General features: G+C 37.6%; 1 protein-coding gene across 1 annotated transcript in view; it reads right to left on the bottom strand.

The window, feature by feature from the left end:
- Window positions 1-4059: 4059 nt before the first annotated feature.
- The window catches only part of CTR9 (CTR9 component of Paf1/RNA polymerase II complex), a 31382-nt gene continuing 21890 nt past the window's right edge, over window positions 4060-13551 (bottom strand). The window contains exons 20-25 of the mRNA XM_026705576.2: window positions 13411-13546; window positions 12805-12951; window positions 9475-9629; window positions 8199-8295; window positions 6637-6749; window positions 4060-5211 (exon numbers count right to left, since the gene is read on the bottom strand). Of these exons, the coding sequence (XP_026561361.1) occupies window positions 4803-5211; window positions 6637-6749; window positions 8199-8295; window positions 9475-9629; window positions 12805-12951; window positions 13411-13546 (1057 nt within the window). The 3' untranslated portion in view covers window positions 4060-4802. The remainder of the gene's footprint in view (window positions 5212-6636; window positions 6750-8198; window positions 8296-9474; window positions 9630-12804; window positions 12952-13410; window positions 13547-13551) is intronic.

The following is a 13551-nucleotide window of genomic DNA, read 5'->3' as shown; positions in this document are numbered from 1 at the left end:
CAGCACGAAACTGGGTTAATGCAGCAGCATCAAAAGGATATATATAAACAATAGCATAGAAGATTTGAGATCCCATTCAGTTGCTTAAGAAGGCCTCTTGGACAATTTGTAGCTAGAGGAGTATTAGAAGGAAGCAAATGAAACTGACAGCTCCCTTTTAAATGTCTATAAATTGGAGAACAAGTTATAGAGATTGTCTGTGAAATCACAGACTTAAAACATACATTATTGCTAATAAATTGTTCTGTGATAAGTGCAGAGGAGGAAGTAAGTAAATTCAATTGTTATCTTCCATCTCTCTGGTCAGCCTGCTTGCCTTGGCTATCTAATTATTATTGATCTGTCTGGTAAATGAATGGAAAGACATGGCTGAATCGGGGTCATGGAAACAGTGGTAAAGGCCTAAACTGGCATTAGCAAATCCGTGGATTTAGTAGGTCTATTATAGCAGTGAGCTTCTTGTTAAAGAGACACTAATTTACCATAATATTTTTGTTGGTCAGTGGCCAGATGGCATAAGAAATGTCCCCTGTTGTTAGAGAATTAACTGTGATCTTTGTAAGCAACAAAGAGGGACATTTTCCTGTTGGATTTGTTTATATCAGCAGTAGAACCATTCTGTATTTGGGGGGGTCTGTATTCTGTTCTTTTTCTCTTGCCTGTATACTACAATATATGGGCAAAAAAGCAATAAAATGAAATGAAAAGTTCAGGGGAGTAGAGAACAACCGGCCCAATTGATTGATACAGTAAGTCATTTTTTAAAGTAACAATATATTTTCCCTAAATTTTGGCAAGGTTTTGCATAACTTATTGTACCTCATTTAAATAAACTGATGTGTGAACGTTGTCTTATTGAATTACAGAAATAAAATGCTGCCTAGACAAGGTAAAAGATGAGGATTGTTTTTGTTTCCAGATTTATTGATGATGGGAAAAGATATAAAATTAACACACCAAATGTATTTATGAGGGGGAAAAAATGGTACTTTAACTATACAACAATAATGGATGACCAGGCTCTTATGTCCTTCTATCTGTCTTAAATAACTTTAGTAATATTAATGCAATGGCTGCTGTCTGTCCTGTATAGTGGCTTTCTCTTGGTTCTGCACATATCAACATGTTCCATAATAAGCACTTAACTTGCTGATCCCATCATATAGCAATAGCACTTAAGACTTATATACCACTTCATAGTATTTTTATTACAGCCCTCTCTAACCAGTTTAGAGTCAGCATATTGCCCCCAACAATCTGGGTCCTCATTTTATCGTCAGAAGCATGGAAAGCTGAGTCAACCTTGAGCCTGGTGAGATTCAAATTCCTGGCAGTGGCCAGTTAGCCTACAATACTGCAACACCATGGCTCCCTAATCATATATTACATAGAGCCACCATAAGGGCCACAACTACTCTTAAGAATCAACAAAATGTTCATTTTCCCAGAGTCCTCTGAAACATGCATTCCATATGCCCTTTGAACAACCCCTTTATTAATTTGCCAAATTCAGTGGATTCCAGAATAACTGAATTTCATTTGAGAATGAATTGCATTATGGACAGGAAATGCATACGGACAGCCCCGTTAATTTATATAGCATCAACTTCATTTTGATAGCTAAATTATATTATGTATCCTCGTCTACTTTGCAGCCTAAAATTTCATGGAAGTTTCATGGAAGAAGCTTCCGTTCTATTTAAGAACTAACCCTAACCCTAACCCCAAACAGTTGTAATAAGGTTAACTTCCATTTTCTTAATTCTCTGCTAACACAGTCAATGGTTGTGCTGGACAGGAGTTAAGGAAGCTGAAGTCTAGTATCTCTGGCAAGAGGCGAAGGTGGGGAAAATTGATCCATGTAGCTTTTGGCAGCATTTCCTAAGCAAAAATAACTACTCTCTTCCAAAGAATGAAGACTTTGAACTAGAACAAGAAAAATAATTATGTGAAAGAGCCCAAAGGCTTTTGTCCAAACGACAACTGGACTTTTTTGGCGGGGAGGTGTCCCCCGTGAAAGTATTTTGCTTTTCATCTCCAAGAACCTTCTTCAGTTCATCCAAGCTTCTCAACCAGGCTTCTTGGAAAACATTTTCAAGGAAAAAATGAAGCGGCAAGCCTTTCAACAATAGGTTTGGCATTCCCTATAATGCTGAACTTGTCACAGCCTCTCCAGTGGTGAGATTCAAATTTGTTTTACTACCGGTTCTGTGGGCGTGGATTGGTGAGTGTGGCAGGGGAAGAATACTGTAAAATCTCCAGTCAGAGGTAGTATTTGCCAGTTTTCTGAACTACTCAAAAGTTTCGCTTACCTGTTCTCCAGAACTGGTCAGAACCTGCTGAATACCACCTCTGAGCCTCTCCCTTTATGTTGGTCGACTTTGGTAGAACTTCCTTTATAGGTTAACTTTATGGAATGAGAATGAAAAACTTCCAACTCAACAGATTTTGCTGAACCACAATTCCTAACAGCCATAGTCGGCATGGCCAATCATGACTTTAATCTTACATCCTTATAAATATCAGGGGCCAAACTCACTGCAGAGAATAGCCTGAATATATTATATATACATTTTCACTCTTTAGGGAAAATGTGAACCAAGTAATACTATTATATTTTTACACAGTGTTTACCAGTTTCTTCATCTCTTGGTTCATTTGATCAAATCATTCCCATATTTCTGGTTTGCTATTCCTGGCTAACAACAAATGAAAATTACTTCTTTTAGAGCTCCTTAAAATTATTCAAGAGTGAAAATACAAGAATGTTACATGCCAGGTTTTTTTTTTTTTCATGTAAGATAGCAATATCAAAAACTGGTCTTATCATTTCTACCGTGTTTCCAAATTAATAATCAAAACATATAGGATACTAAAATACAGCAGATTTTATGTGGCTTTGCTGTTTGTTAAATATTCTCGGCAACTGGAGTTTGAACAGAAATAATTGCAACCTTCTAAATGGTACAGGTAATCCTTGACTTACAACTGATTGCTTAGTAACAGTTTTAGAGGGTTACTTATGACTTGGATTTGAAGTTCCAACAGTTGCCTCCTCCTCATGCCTACGAGCAAAATTGGCCCATATCAAATCTTTTGCAGTTTGCTAAATGACCACTGCAAAAAAGATTACAAAATCAGGTCAGTCATGTGGGTGACCCAATGTATGACTGTCAAGACATACAACTGTAGTGGGCAGGCTCCATTATGGTCATAACTTACTTGTACGTAACTACAGCTTTCAGCTGTTCTAGCAGGATGGGAGATCTATATAGGATGGGAGATCTGGGTCAGAAGATATCTGCAGACCCTTCACATCCTGGACATAGTTTCAATTCCTCCCCTTGCAATGCTACTTATAGGGCACTGCATGCCAAAACTAGATGCAAGGACAGTTTTTTCCCTCCATGCAATCACTCTGCTGAACATCTAATTTGTACAGTGCTGTCTAATGTCTATTCCAAAGGTGCTTTTTCAAAAGGCAAATGGACTTTTATTTTTCTTAAAAAGCAGCTTTGGGACAACCATGAGCTGGATGACTGAAAATCTCCACTGAGGTCTAATCTCTATTTTATTTATGGATGTAGTGTGGTTGTACTAGTATTATTTATCCTTATTATCTTCTTCACTCCCCCCTTTTATTGGTATTATTATTATTATGAGTACTATTCTGTTGCTTTACTTGTACACTGAGTGCTTTTGTACCGAAGACAAATTCCTTATGCGTCCAACGACACATGGCTAAATGAAAGTTAAATTCAAGTCTATTCCTAATAGGAAATGATGGGAATTGTAGTTGAGTTATATCTGCCCATATGCACCCTTTGTACCTCTGACATAGAGGTTTGGATTGGAAATGGGCATTCGAGGAATATTTTAAAAGAAATTTAGGTAATTTATAATTTGAAATTAAATCCAACAGATGCTTAAATCCAACTTTTCAGGATTACCATAATACAATCCTCTACCAAAATGCTAATACTGAACTCAAAAGGATTTCAGAAAACAGATTTGTCAAAAGCTGTAATAAAATGGACCACTCTGAACAGATGATAATGACTATTACATGCCACAAGCAGATCATTTTATTCCAGGAGGGCTCTTGTACAGTATTGCAATTTGGCCACATTACAAAGCTATAATTTATTTAGGTACCTGTAGCAATTTTCAAATGAAAAGAAAACTTTTAAAATTTAGAATTTTACTAAAAGAAGTATGTACATAAAAGAGTTTGCTAGCCAGAATGAGAGTTTGTAGACCCATTCTTTACATCACTTCAGAAAGTACCAGAACACCTAGCAAGACCAGGCAAGGCAGGACAAGCTACAGTCTTCCACCCAAATCAGAGGACTTCAAAGCGTTTATTTCAGGTGGTTCAAGGGAGCATCACTGGATACAATGTTACCATTTTGACCATTTAGTTCATTTCAGATCATATGTACATTTCAACAAAATAAACTTTTAAACGCACTATTTTACTTTATTTATTAAATTTATATGCCGCCCATCTTCCTGATAGGGCGACTTGGGGCAACCTACAGAACATAAGTATGCAGCTTAGTTATTGCCAAATGTGGTACTTGAGTAGCTCACGTACGCTAAAGGAACAACACTAGGCTCTAGTGAATGGGTTGTTCAGTAGAAAAATGCTGTAGGAAAAGTTTCACGACTTTTCTTCCTAAAGTATAGCTATGCATGTTTTAAAAATCAATTTTGAGATATAAATGATGGTTGTCTATCCTTAGGCTCAGAAGGATATGTATTTACAAAGGAGTTTAAAAGAACCGGGCTGCAGCTGACATTTAATCACTATCATCAGATCCATGATATGAGCCTCGTTCGGAAGCCTCGTTGTTGGAAGCCTCTGGCTCAGACTCATTAGCCGAGCCCTCATTGTCAGAGACTCTCTCTGAATCTCTGTCAGAATCAGGACTGCGGGAAGCTGGGCGAGATTCGTTCTCAGAACCACCGGACTGACTTCTTCCTGACTGCACAGACTCATTATCCGATGGCTCTAAATCAGACTGTCTTCTCTTTCTCACTGAACCATCACTGTCCGAGTCTTCATCCGAAGGGCGGGCACTGGATCGCCTGGGACTGCCTCCCTCGCTGCCAGACTTGTTACTGTTGTCCATATCACTGTCAGACACAACATTTTTGTTACGCTGCTGCTCGGCATCATCTGAGTCACTGTTGCTGTTCCTGGCATTGCTGTTCAAGAAAGAAGAGAAAATAAAATGCAAACATCTGAAGCAGAACATTAAGCTACAGAAGAAATACTACCAGTTCCTGGGAGTTATGTTAATTTTGTCCAGCATAATAGATCTTATGCCAAGAAAATTAGATGAAATATCATTTGTGAGAATTTGTTCTTGTTTATGTATGGTATACTGAGACTGTCCTTAAGCTGTTACCTCTATAGTTTTTGAGGTGTCAGCTTACACCTTTTCATATAATTTTGTAGCTAGGAAACAAAGTACTGATTAACTACATTTATACATTTTCAGGAAGTTTAATTGTGCATAATTGCACAAGATATTACTGAAATATTTTGAATAAAACCATCTCAAATATGAAAGATCATTTCTGATCTTGAGACAGAGTTTAACCTCAAAATACTTCCCAAATGTTCTAAATGGCTATCTTTGGAGTGCAAATCAGCTGCTTCCCATTAGAAGTAGGATATTTCTTGAATCAAAATGTTTTGCACATCGTTAGTGATTTTGGTGTGTTTTCCACATAGATACAGAATTATCCCCATGCACAAAATCAGGATTAAGTACAATGAGCATAAAGGCCAAACAGACATCTTATGACATCTGTTCTGCTACAGTCATTAAGCAAATTTCCTGCAGTCTTTAAGTGCAACATCACATTATCATGCCAGCTTCCCAATGACTTTGTTGGAAGCCAGCCGCGAAGGTTGCAGTTTGATCTAGTCGTAAAAGCACCAGACTAGAAAGTAGGAGATTGTGAGTTCAATTCCTGCCTTAACCATAAAAGCCATCTGGATGACTTTGGGCCAATACACTCACTCAGTCCAACCACCTCATAGGGAAGTGTTGTGAGGAAAATAGGAGGAGGAAAGTGTATTGGGTATGTTTGCTATCTTGAGTTATTTGTAAAAATAAAAATAAAGGTAGGATATGAATAAATAAAATGGCAATCACATAACTGTGGGATATTACAACCATTGTAAATGACTGCCAGTTGACGAATGTCTGAATTTTGATCACATGACTGTGGAGGATGCTGAGGACTGGTTATAAACCTAACTTTCAACATAAATTTGAATGGTCACTAAACAGGGCAGTGATTAATCAAGGACTAACTGTACCCATGAAAACACAGAAAACACTAATAGATTTTGTGTTTTTCATAAGAAATATAAAACACTGTATCAAGAGGAAACATAATAAGACTCACTTGGTTTACCTGGATTTTTAAAAGGTTTCTTAATCTTTCATAATTTAGTTCTATTACTGTTCAATTGAATGTTATTTAGGACTAGGATGTATTCACTTTGTATTTTTCACAGTTTTGAAATGGAGAAGAAAATACTATGTTACCCGTGACTCCATTTTTATCAGAATAAATCAATCACTAATGCCTTCCTATGGGGGAAAATGTACATACCCATCATCAGCAATTTTGAGTTTATCTTCATCAGATGAGTCATCGCTTGATGAAATGATGGCTTTAGATTTGATTTTTCCCTTCATTGAAAGAGGCAAGCGTTCTGGCTTGGACTACAGATAGGGGAAAAAATATGATAGAACTTGTGAAGAAAATTGACTTTCAGCTCTTTAATTAAAAAAAACCTATCAAATATTCCTATTACAGAAGCTTATGGTGGAAAAGTAAAACAATTTAGATATAAGGTGGCTGTGCATTTCTCTTTCTATCCACGTCTTATTAAATTAAAGTTGATCTCATAGGTCTAGGATGTAAAAGTAATTTCCAATTGCTAAAGACTGAATTAAAAAACTATGGAGAAAAACTTCAAAGTTTCAAGAAACTGCTAAACTCTGTCATAACAAAGAAGGTTGTTATATGCTGTGAGCCTGGAGGTGCCAGGATACACATGAATATCTCCTATACTGTACCTATCTGACTACCACCTCCATGTGACTTTTTGTATTAAAAATGTTTCAAATTAAAAAAACAAATAGCAATAGCACGTAGACTTAACTAACATTTCACAGAGCTTTCCAGCCCTAAGTGGTTTTACAGAGTCAGCCTATTGCCCCCAACAATCTGGGTCCTCATTTTACCGATCTCAGAAGGATGGAAGGCTGAATCAACCTTGAACTGGTGAGATTTGAATTGCCCAACTGCAGCCAGCAGTCAGCAGAAGTAGCTTGCAGTACTGTATTCTAACTACTGTGCCACCACAAAACAAGAACCAAAAGCTGTTATCTTGGAAGAAATAAGCTCCAATTTTCCATATCTTCATTTCTAAATTAATTTAATTTTAATTAATTAAAAGATGGGGAAAGGAGACTATCGATGAAGGAATAACATTAAAGGAAGATGTGGCTAAAGGATCTGACCTCCCTTATGCTATTTGAAGGAGCCTGAATAGGTTGAGAGTTGGGAGTGCCTTAATGTAAAACCAATAAGCTCAAGTGGAGGCGGATAACACCATGCTTATGTAATACGGAGAGACACAGAGCCTGGCCCATCTGCTGGTGCATTTGATCTAGACATGGAAGATGATGAATTTCTAAAGAATCCTGAACCTTGGTTAGAAACTACAAATGACTGAGGATGTAAGTGCTCTGAACGAAAGCATGTCAATCTATCAGATAAAGGTAAGCAAAGAAACAAAGAGGCTCAAGGCGGTTGCAGACCCCATATTTTAGTAAACCAGTGCTTTAGAACTGTGTTACATCTCCCACTGGAGCCATTTCATGAATGGGCAAGCCTCTTCTCTCATCAGCCCTTTTATAACATGCCCTTATAACGCTACAAATTATGTTCATTAGCCTAGAAAAAGTGGGGACCTCTAGCTAAGGTCGACGCTAAGATGCTTCACAGTCTTCAGTTTAGTTCAAATAGAAATAAGTGAAGCAATGCTATGTGCAAGCAAGGATGGGTACTTCCAGTGCTTTCTAGGACACTCTGCCATGCAACCTTAAAGTAAAGATTTTTAATCAGACACAAATAGCATTTCATGAAATAGTTATAAATCATACCATTCTTCTCTTCTCGGTTTTGGCTGGGCGGCGCTTCTTCTGTCTAGGTGCAGTGTCGTTTTCCTCATCATCAGTATCACCATCTCCTTTTTGAGGTCTTGAGAAAAACACATACCCAAATAATCAACAAAGTTCTATAAACACCATGTCCTAATCAGATCTCTACAAAGAAAAAGAAAAAACCCTACCGATTCTTTACTTTTTCTCACGTAAACGTTCTCCATAAATAGTTCCAGAACTTTACATTAAAATTACTTAACAATATGGACAAACGTAATGAGTATCTGTTGTGGTTCGCCGGCAGCAGGTGCAGACGGCTGAGGTTTCTTGACAGCGAGGACTCAGACGAGAGGTCTGCGTGTGATGCAGGGATGGGGCCAGGACTATCAGAGAGTGGGGTGCAGCCTTCGGAGGTTGTGGAGTCTGGCAGCAGTGATGAAGAGGATCCCGGGAAGCTTGTGCTCAGTGTGTACAGGGCTGCTCCAAGGAAAGAGCAGCTGAAGCAGCATGGGCGACTCGGGAGTAAGGCTGGAAGGTGATGGCCCCTCCCACAAGGGGTAAAAGCCAGCCTTTGGGGTTGGCTTCTTTGCAGGAAGCAAAGAAGTTATTTCTACTCAGAGCCCTCGTTGAAGCCCTGCTTACTCTGATTTGGTTTTTTTTAAAAAAAATTTGAGTTTGGATATTTATCTGCAATTAGTCTTTTGTTCTTGGCAGCCTTTCGCAACCTTGAAAGGGCTTGCTCTTATCTGGGACAATTAGTTTTGAATGACTCTTGGCTGTGAATGAACAGAATTCACAGTGCCGCATTTAAAAAGGTTTGCTTTTATACATACTTTGTGTTTGTTTGATTTGAACAAGGCTTGGGTCAGAAAAGTATCGTATGATTGGTGTCATTTTTTTTAAAAAAGCTCATTGCAGATCTAATTCTTGAAATGATTTCAAATGATTTTTTAAACATAAAACAGCAATTAAAAACTTGTGTTTACACATTTACAATAGCAAAAAAAAAAAAAAAAGACACTTGTAAACACCAGTTCATAATAATGCCAGAAACTGCAGTTCACATGCCATGGCTAGGCTCTGAATGTTTCTATGAGTACACATCAAGGCTTCTTTGGTTCCCCACTATCAAAAACTGCTCTTTTCTGAGTTTAAGCAGCGTAGAATCAGGCAGCAAGGCAGGTTAGAGCAGTAATGGAAAAAAAGGAATCAAACTTCCCAATGTGAATGATCAAATTCACTGTGTACACCCTCATTTCCCTCCAAAGGATTTCACCTTCGTCGCTTCTTCTTTTTCTTCTCTCCATCCTCTTCTTCGCCATCTTGTTCACTGCCACTGCCCTTCCTCCTCTTTTTCTTTCTGGATACTGGAAGGTCTTCGTCACTGTCATCATTGACAAACTCATCAAATTCTCCAGTTTTTCTGGAACGCTGTCACAAAAATCATAAGCCACAATGCATTGCTATTTTTAAATGAAAATCCTCTGCTTAATCAAGCATTTTGGAAGTGAGTTATCCTCTTAGTTTAAAAGAATACAGATTTAGAAAAGATCACACTTAATTTATGGGTTTTTTTAATCCTTCCTTTCAGAATTGTTATTTTTAGGATTCACATTATGCAAACACAGATTAACATAAATCACAAACTGGGGGAAAAAGAGTAGAATAATCCAATTGGTCTTTAATCTTCTAACACTACTTTTGCTAACTAATACTAACATCCGTCAGTCATTTGAGCACCTCAAATTTAAAGTGATGGAAAAACAAAATGAAAAATATAAAATACTAGAATGTTAAAATTAAATATAGAGAACTTTAAAAAGTCGACTTTAAAAAAAGATGGAGGAAAGTATTGCTGCTTTTCTTAGAAATGTTGTAAAAACTTATTTTAAGAGATTCTCAAAAAAGATCAAGAGGCATAGAATACAACCAATCTGGTAAATTATGTAGTAATCAAATGGAATAAAGCACAGGATAATTAGATGAAGAGACTAATAATTTCATATAGAACGCTATCAGAAAATACGTGAGCATCTGAACATGTAGAGAATATATAAATATAGGAAATCAATGATAGATCACACAACACTGAATTATACTAATGCAAAATAAAAAATGAAATGTTTTGAGCAATTATTATAAAAGTGAAAATACAAATCTTCAGCTTACTTTCTCCTATTATCTCAGAGATCTGATGTTAATGCTCATTTTGATTACCATTTTAATAGCAATTAAAGGAAATGATATGAATGGAAAAAACTAGTAAACATTCACACAGATGGGAGTTAAGGAATTAGGTTTTCTTAACATGTTTATCAAGGAGGCAAGGAACATGATGTATCATTCTGAGAGAGCAGAAAAGACACATTGTATTATTTGGATCAGTAGATGTTTGGAGAGGTAGTTGACAAAACTCATAAATAAATGAGAAAGGCCTAAAGAAGAGTCTTGATTTGACAATAATATGCCTGATTATTGTCAGAGGGACACAAGGAAGATAATCAGCATGAGACATAGGATAAAGATTTAGGATCAGCCAAGATCCCAGAGAAGTTGGATGAATCAGAAGAAGACATGATGGCAGTCTGAAAATTCTGCATATAAAAATATTTGATTTTAGGGTAAGAAATCAGAAGAGTTCAACCATCAATTAGCTATATCACAAGTGCATCTTCTCATAGCTCTCTGTAACTCTCTGTGTTTGTTGGGTTTTCTGATTGGATCTGATTACAGCCTCACCTTTCGGTAAAGATCTTCTAACATAATTATAAACAGACAAAGTTAGATAAAGTTAAGAGAGGATTCAGTCATGGACTATATTAGACAACTTTACTTCACAGGAGGCTGCTTTTTTGTTTGAAACCAAGATAAAATATAAAGGGTTTAACTTATTTCATAACATAAACCAGAAAGCAGAATTATCTAATGTTCAAGGGCCTAAGGGTGAAAATGAGAGGAGTGCAACTGAAAACAGATTTCTCACAAAATCTATTAGATTTTCATTAAAATGGATAAGAAGGACTAAAGGAGGATTCCTGGATCCTAGAAATAACTGTAGAATAAAATTCTAAAGCAGAGAAAAGGCCAAGAGGGGGAAATTTTGTAAAAAAAACAAGAAAAAGTTGAACAAGGTATACAAGCAAGCAGTATAATATTACACGGAAAGAGAAAATCTAGTTCTTAAGTAGAGCCAGAACTTGCTAATATCATGAAAAGGGACCAAGAAAACCATAAAAGTTAATAGAGAACAATGAAAACAGACAATGAAAAGTTTGCTGAATGACAGACAGAATACCTGAAAACCTTTCAAATGATGCAATGGAAATAAAAATAGAGATAATCAATGACAAACAACAACTTTGTAGGTCATTAAACAGAGGTGTAGAAGAAGCAAAGAGCCAAAATAGACAAGATTGTTACTTTCTATTTAAAAAAAAAACTGCCTCTTTTTGCACTTAAAAAAATAAGGCTTAAAAAGAAATGTCTATGTATCAAAAACAATACAAAACTAACTGTCTCTTATACCAATTCAATCTGATTAAATTCAGCATTTGCTGTCTGTAGCTTTATATACTACTAAACTCATGACCCATTGGCTCATTCTTTCCATATATAATATAAGCTGGCACTGTTTCCTCTTCCCTCACAACCCTCAACAGAGTCCTGGTGAAGCTCCTTTCTCCTTGGCTGACCTGTGGAACTGCCTGCCACTCTGCTGGGAACAAGAGGAATAAAGGGAACTATGGATGAGGAAAACTGCACCCCTACTCCCTTTCCTGGTGTGTCCCCAAAGACACTCCCTCCAGGGAAAAAAAGAGCTTACGCATTGACCATCAGCACCTTCACTTGGCAGCAGGCATCCAAATTACTCTTGGAGCATGGTGGCTCATATGTTTAGGATGCTGGGTTTGGAGGTTAGCAAGCCCATGTTCGAGACCCAAGTCTTGCTGCATGGCGGGGGTGAGCTCCCATCACTCACTCCAGCTCCTTGATGGGGACGTGAAAGCCCCCACGGCTATCCTCTGGGCAACGGTGATGTCATTGGCTAATCCTTTCAACCCAGAAATGCCTTAAACTGTGCCTCCAATACAAACAGGACAAGACGGGATCTGAACCTTGTCCTTCCATCACCATCCACCACTCTTAAAAGAGATTTCAGTTTTTGCCTTTGGTTCCAAACCAGCCAATTTCCAGTCAGCAGTCAGGCCTTGCCATCAGCCAATTGGGTGTAGGGACCAGAGAGAGACAGGAAAGACATGGGAATATGCCCCTCCCATCTTCCTTTGTACACACAACCTACAGGCTTCAGGGGAGACTAGCTGGAAATCACAATCATGTGACCGTGGCTAACTCTGTATTTCAGCAGCTACAACTTTGTGAATACAACTGGTATGCAGATCTTTAAACTTTCCATTACACAGGAGCAATGGGTCCCAGACTTTAATGCATTCTTTAAGTTTGCCCTGTTGAGGTACTTAATGGAAAAATTGTTGTGCTGTGATGAACCATTTCAATCAATTGTGAAAGTTATAAACAGACAAGAGTTTTAGTAATACATGGCCATATAACAATCATTTTTAAAAACTCTATTTTTATTTTTATTTACCCGGCCAGCTCCACTACCACGCTTTTTCTCTTTTGAGCCTTCAACTTCTCCTGTGAACATGAGAATATTCTTGGTCTTCTCCACATATTGTGCTCTCTGTTCCAAAAGTTTCTTCTGCTCTTCTATTTCCCTGAGACGTTTTTCTTCCTGGAAAAGTGTCAGCAAGGAAACCAGTTATAGTTCTATGCAAAGTATCACTCTAATATTTTGGTTTTTTTTTAAAAAAAAACAAACCAAAAGTATCGAAGACTTATTTGTGACCACAATGACATGGGGTCTGCCTTTAAACAGCATGCTCTGAAACAATAGTACGAAGAGAAACTCAGTGCATGTAGCAATACTGTAAATAGACAAGTGGAAATAAGCAAGAGGTTTTTAGATTACAGACTGGAGGCATCTAGATTTTCATTCCCCCCCTTCTCCATCATTTGCAGCCTAAAGGTAAACCACCTTCCAAATTTATTTTATCCATTTATATCTTCAGAGCTGATATCCCTCTATTTATTCATCGTACATCTACATTGCATTTTGTTGTAGCATCACAGCTCCTAGCTCAGCAGGGAAAGTGATGCCAGCTCTGTTTTAGCGGTATAAGGAATAAAGGACCTGTTCTTTGAGTAACTTCTGACGCAGCAGTTCTTTTTCTTGCTCTTGTTTTGCTCGCAGCTCCCGCTCTTCTTCATCCTGCTTGCGAGCCCGAGCTACGTGATACTGAGCTTGGCTCAGCAGATCCGAACACTGCCTACA

The sequence above is a fragment of the Pseudonaja textilis genome, chromosome 1 (genome assembly GCF_049901715.1).
Source record: "Pseudonaja textilis isolate UNSWEBS1 chromosome 1, rPseTex1.2, whole genome shotgun sequence".
NCBI classification, from domain to species: domain Eukaryota; kingdom Metazoa; phylum Chordata; class Lepidosauria; order Squamata; family Elapidae; genus Pseudonaja; species Pseudonaja textilis.
This window is presented reverse-complemented; position numbering and strand designations above follow the sequence as displayed.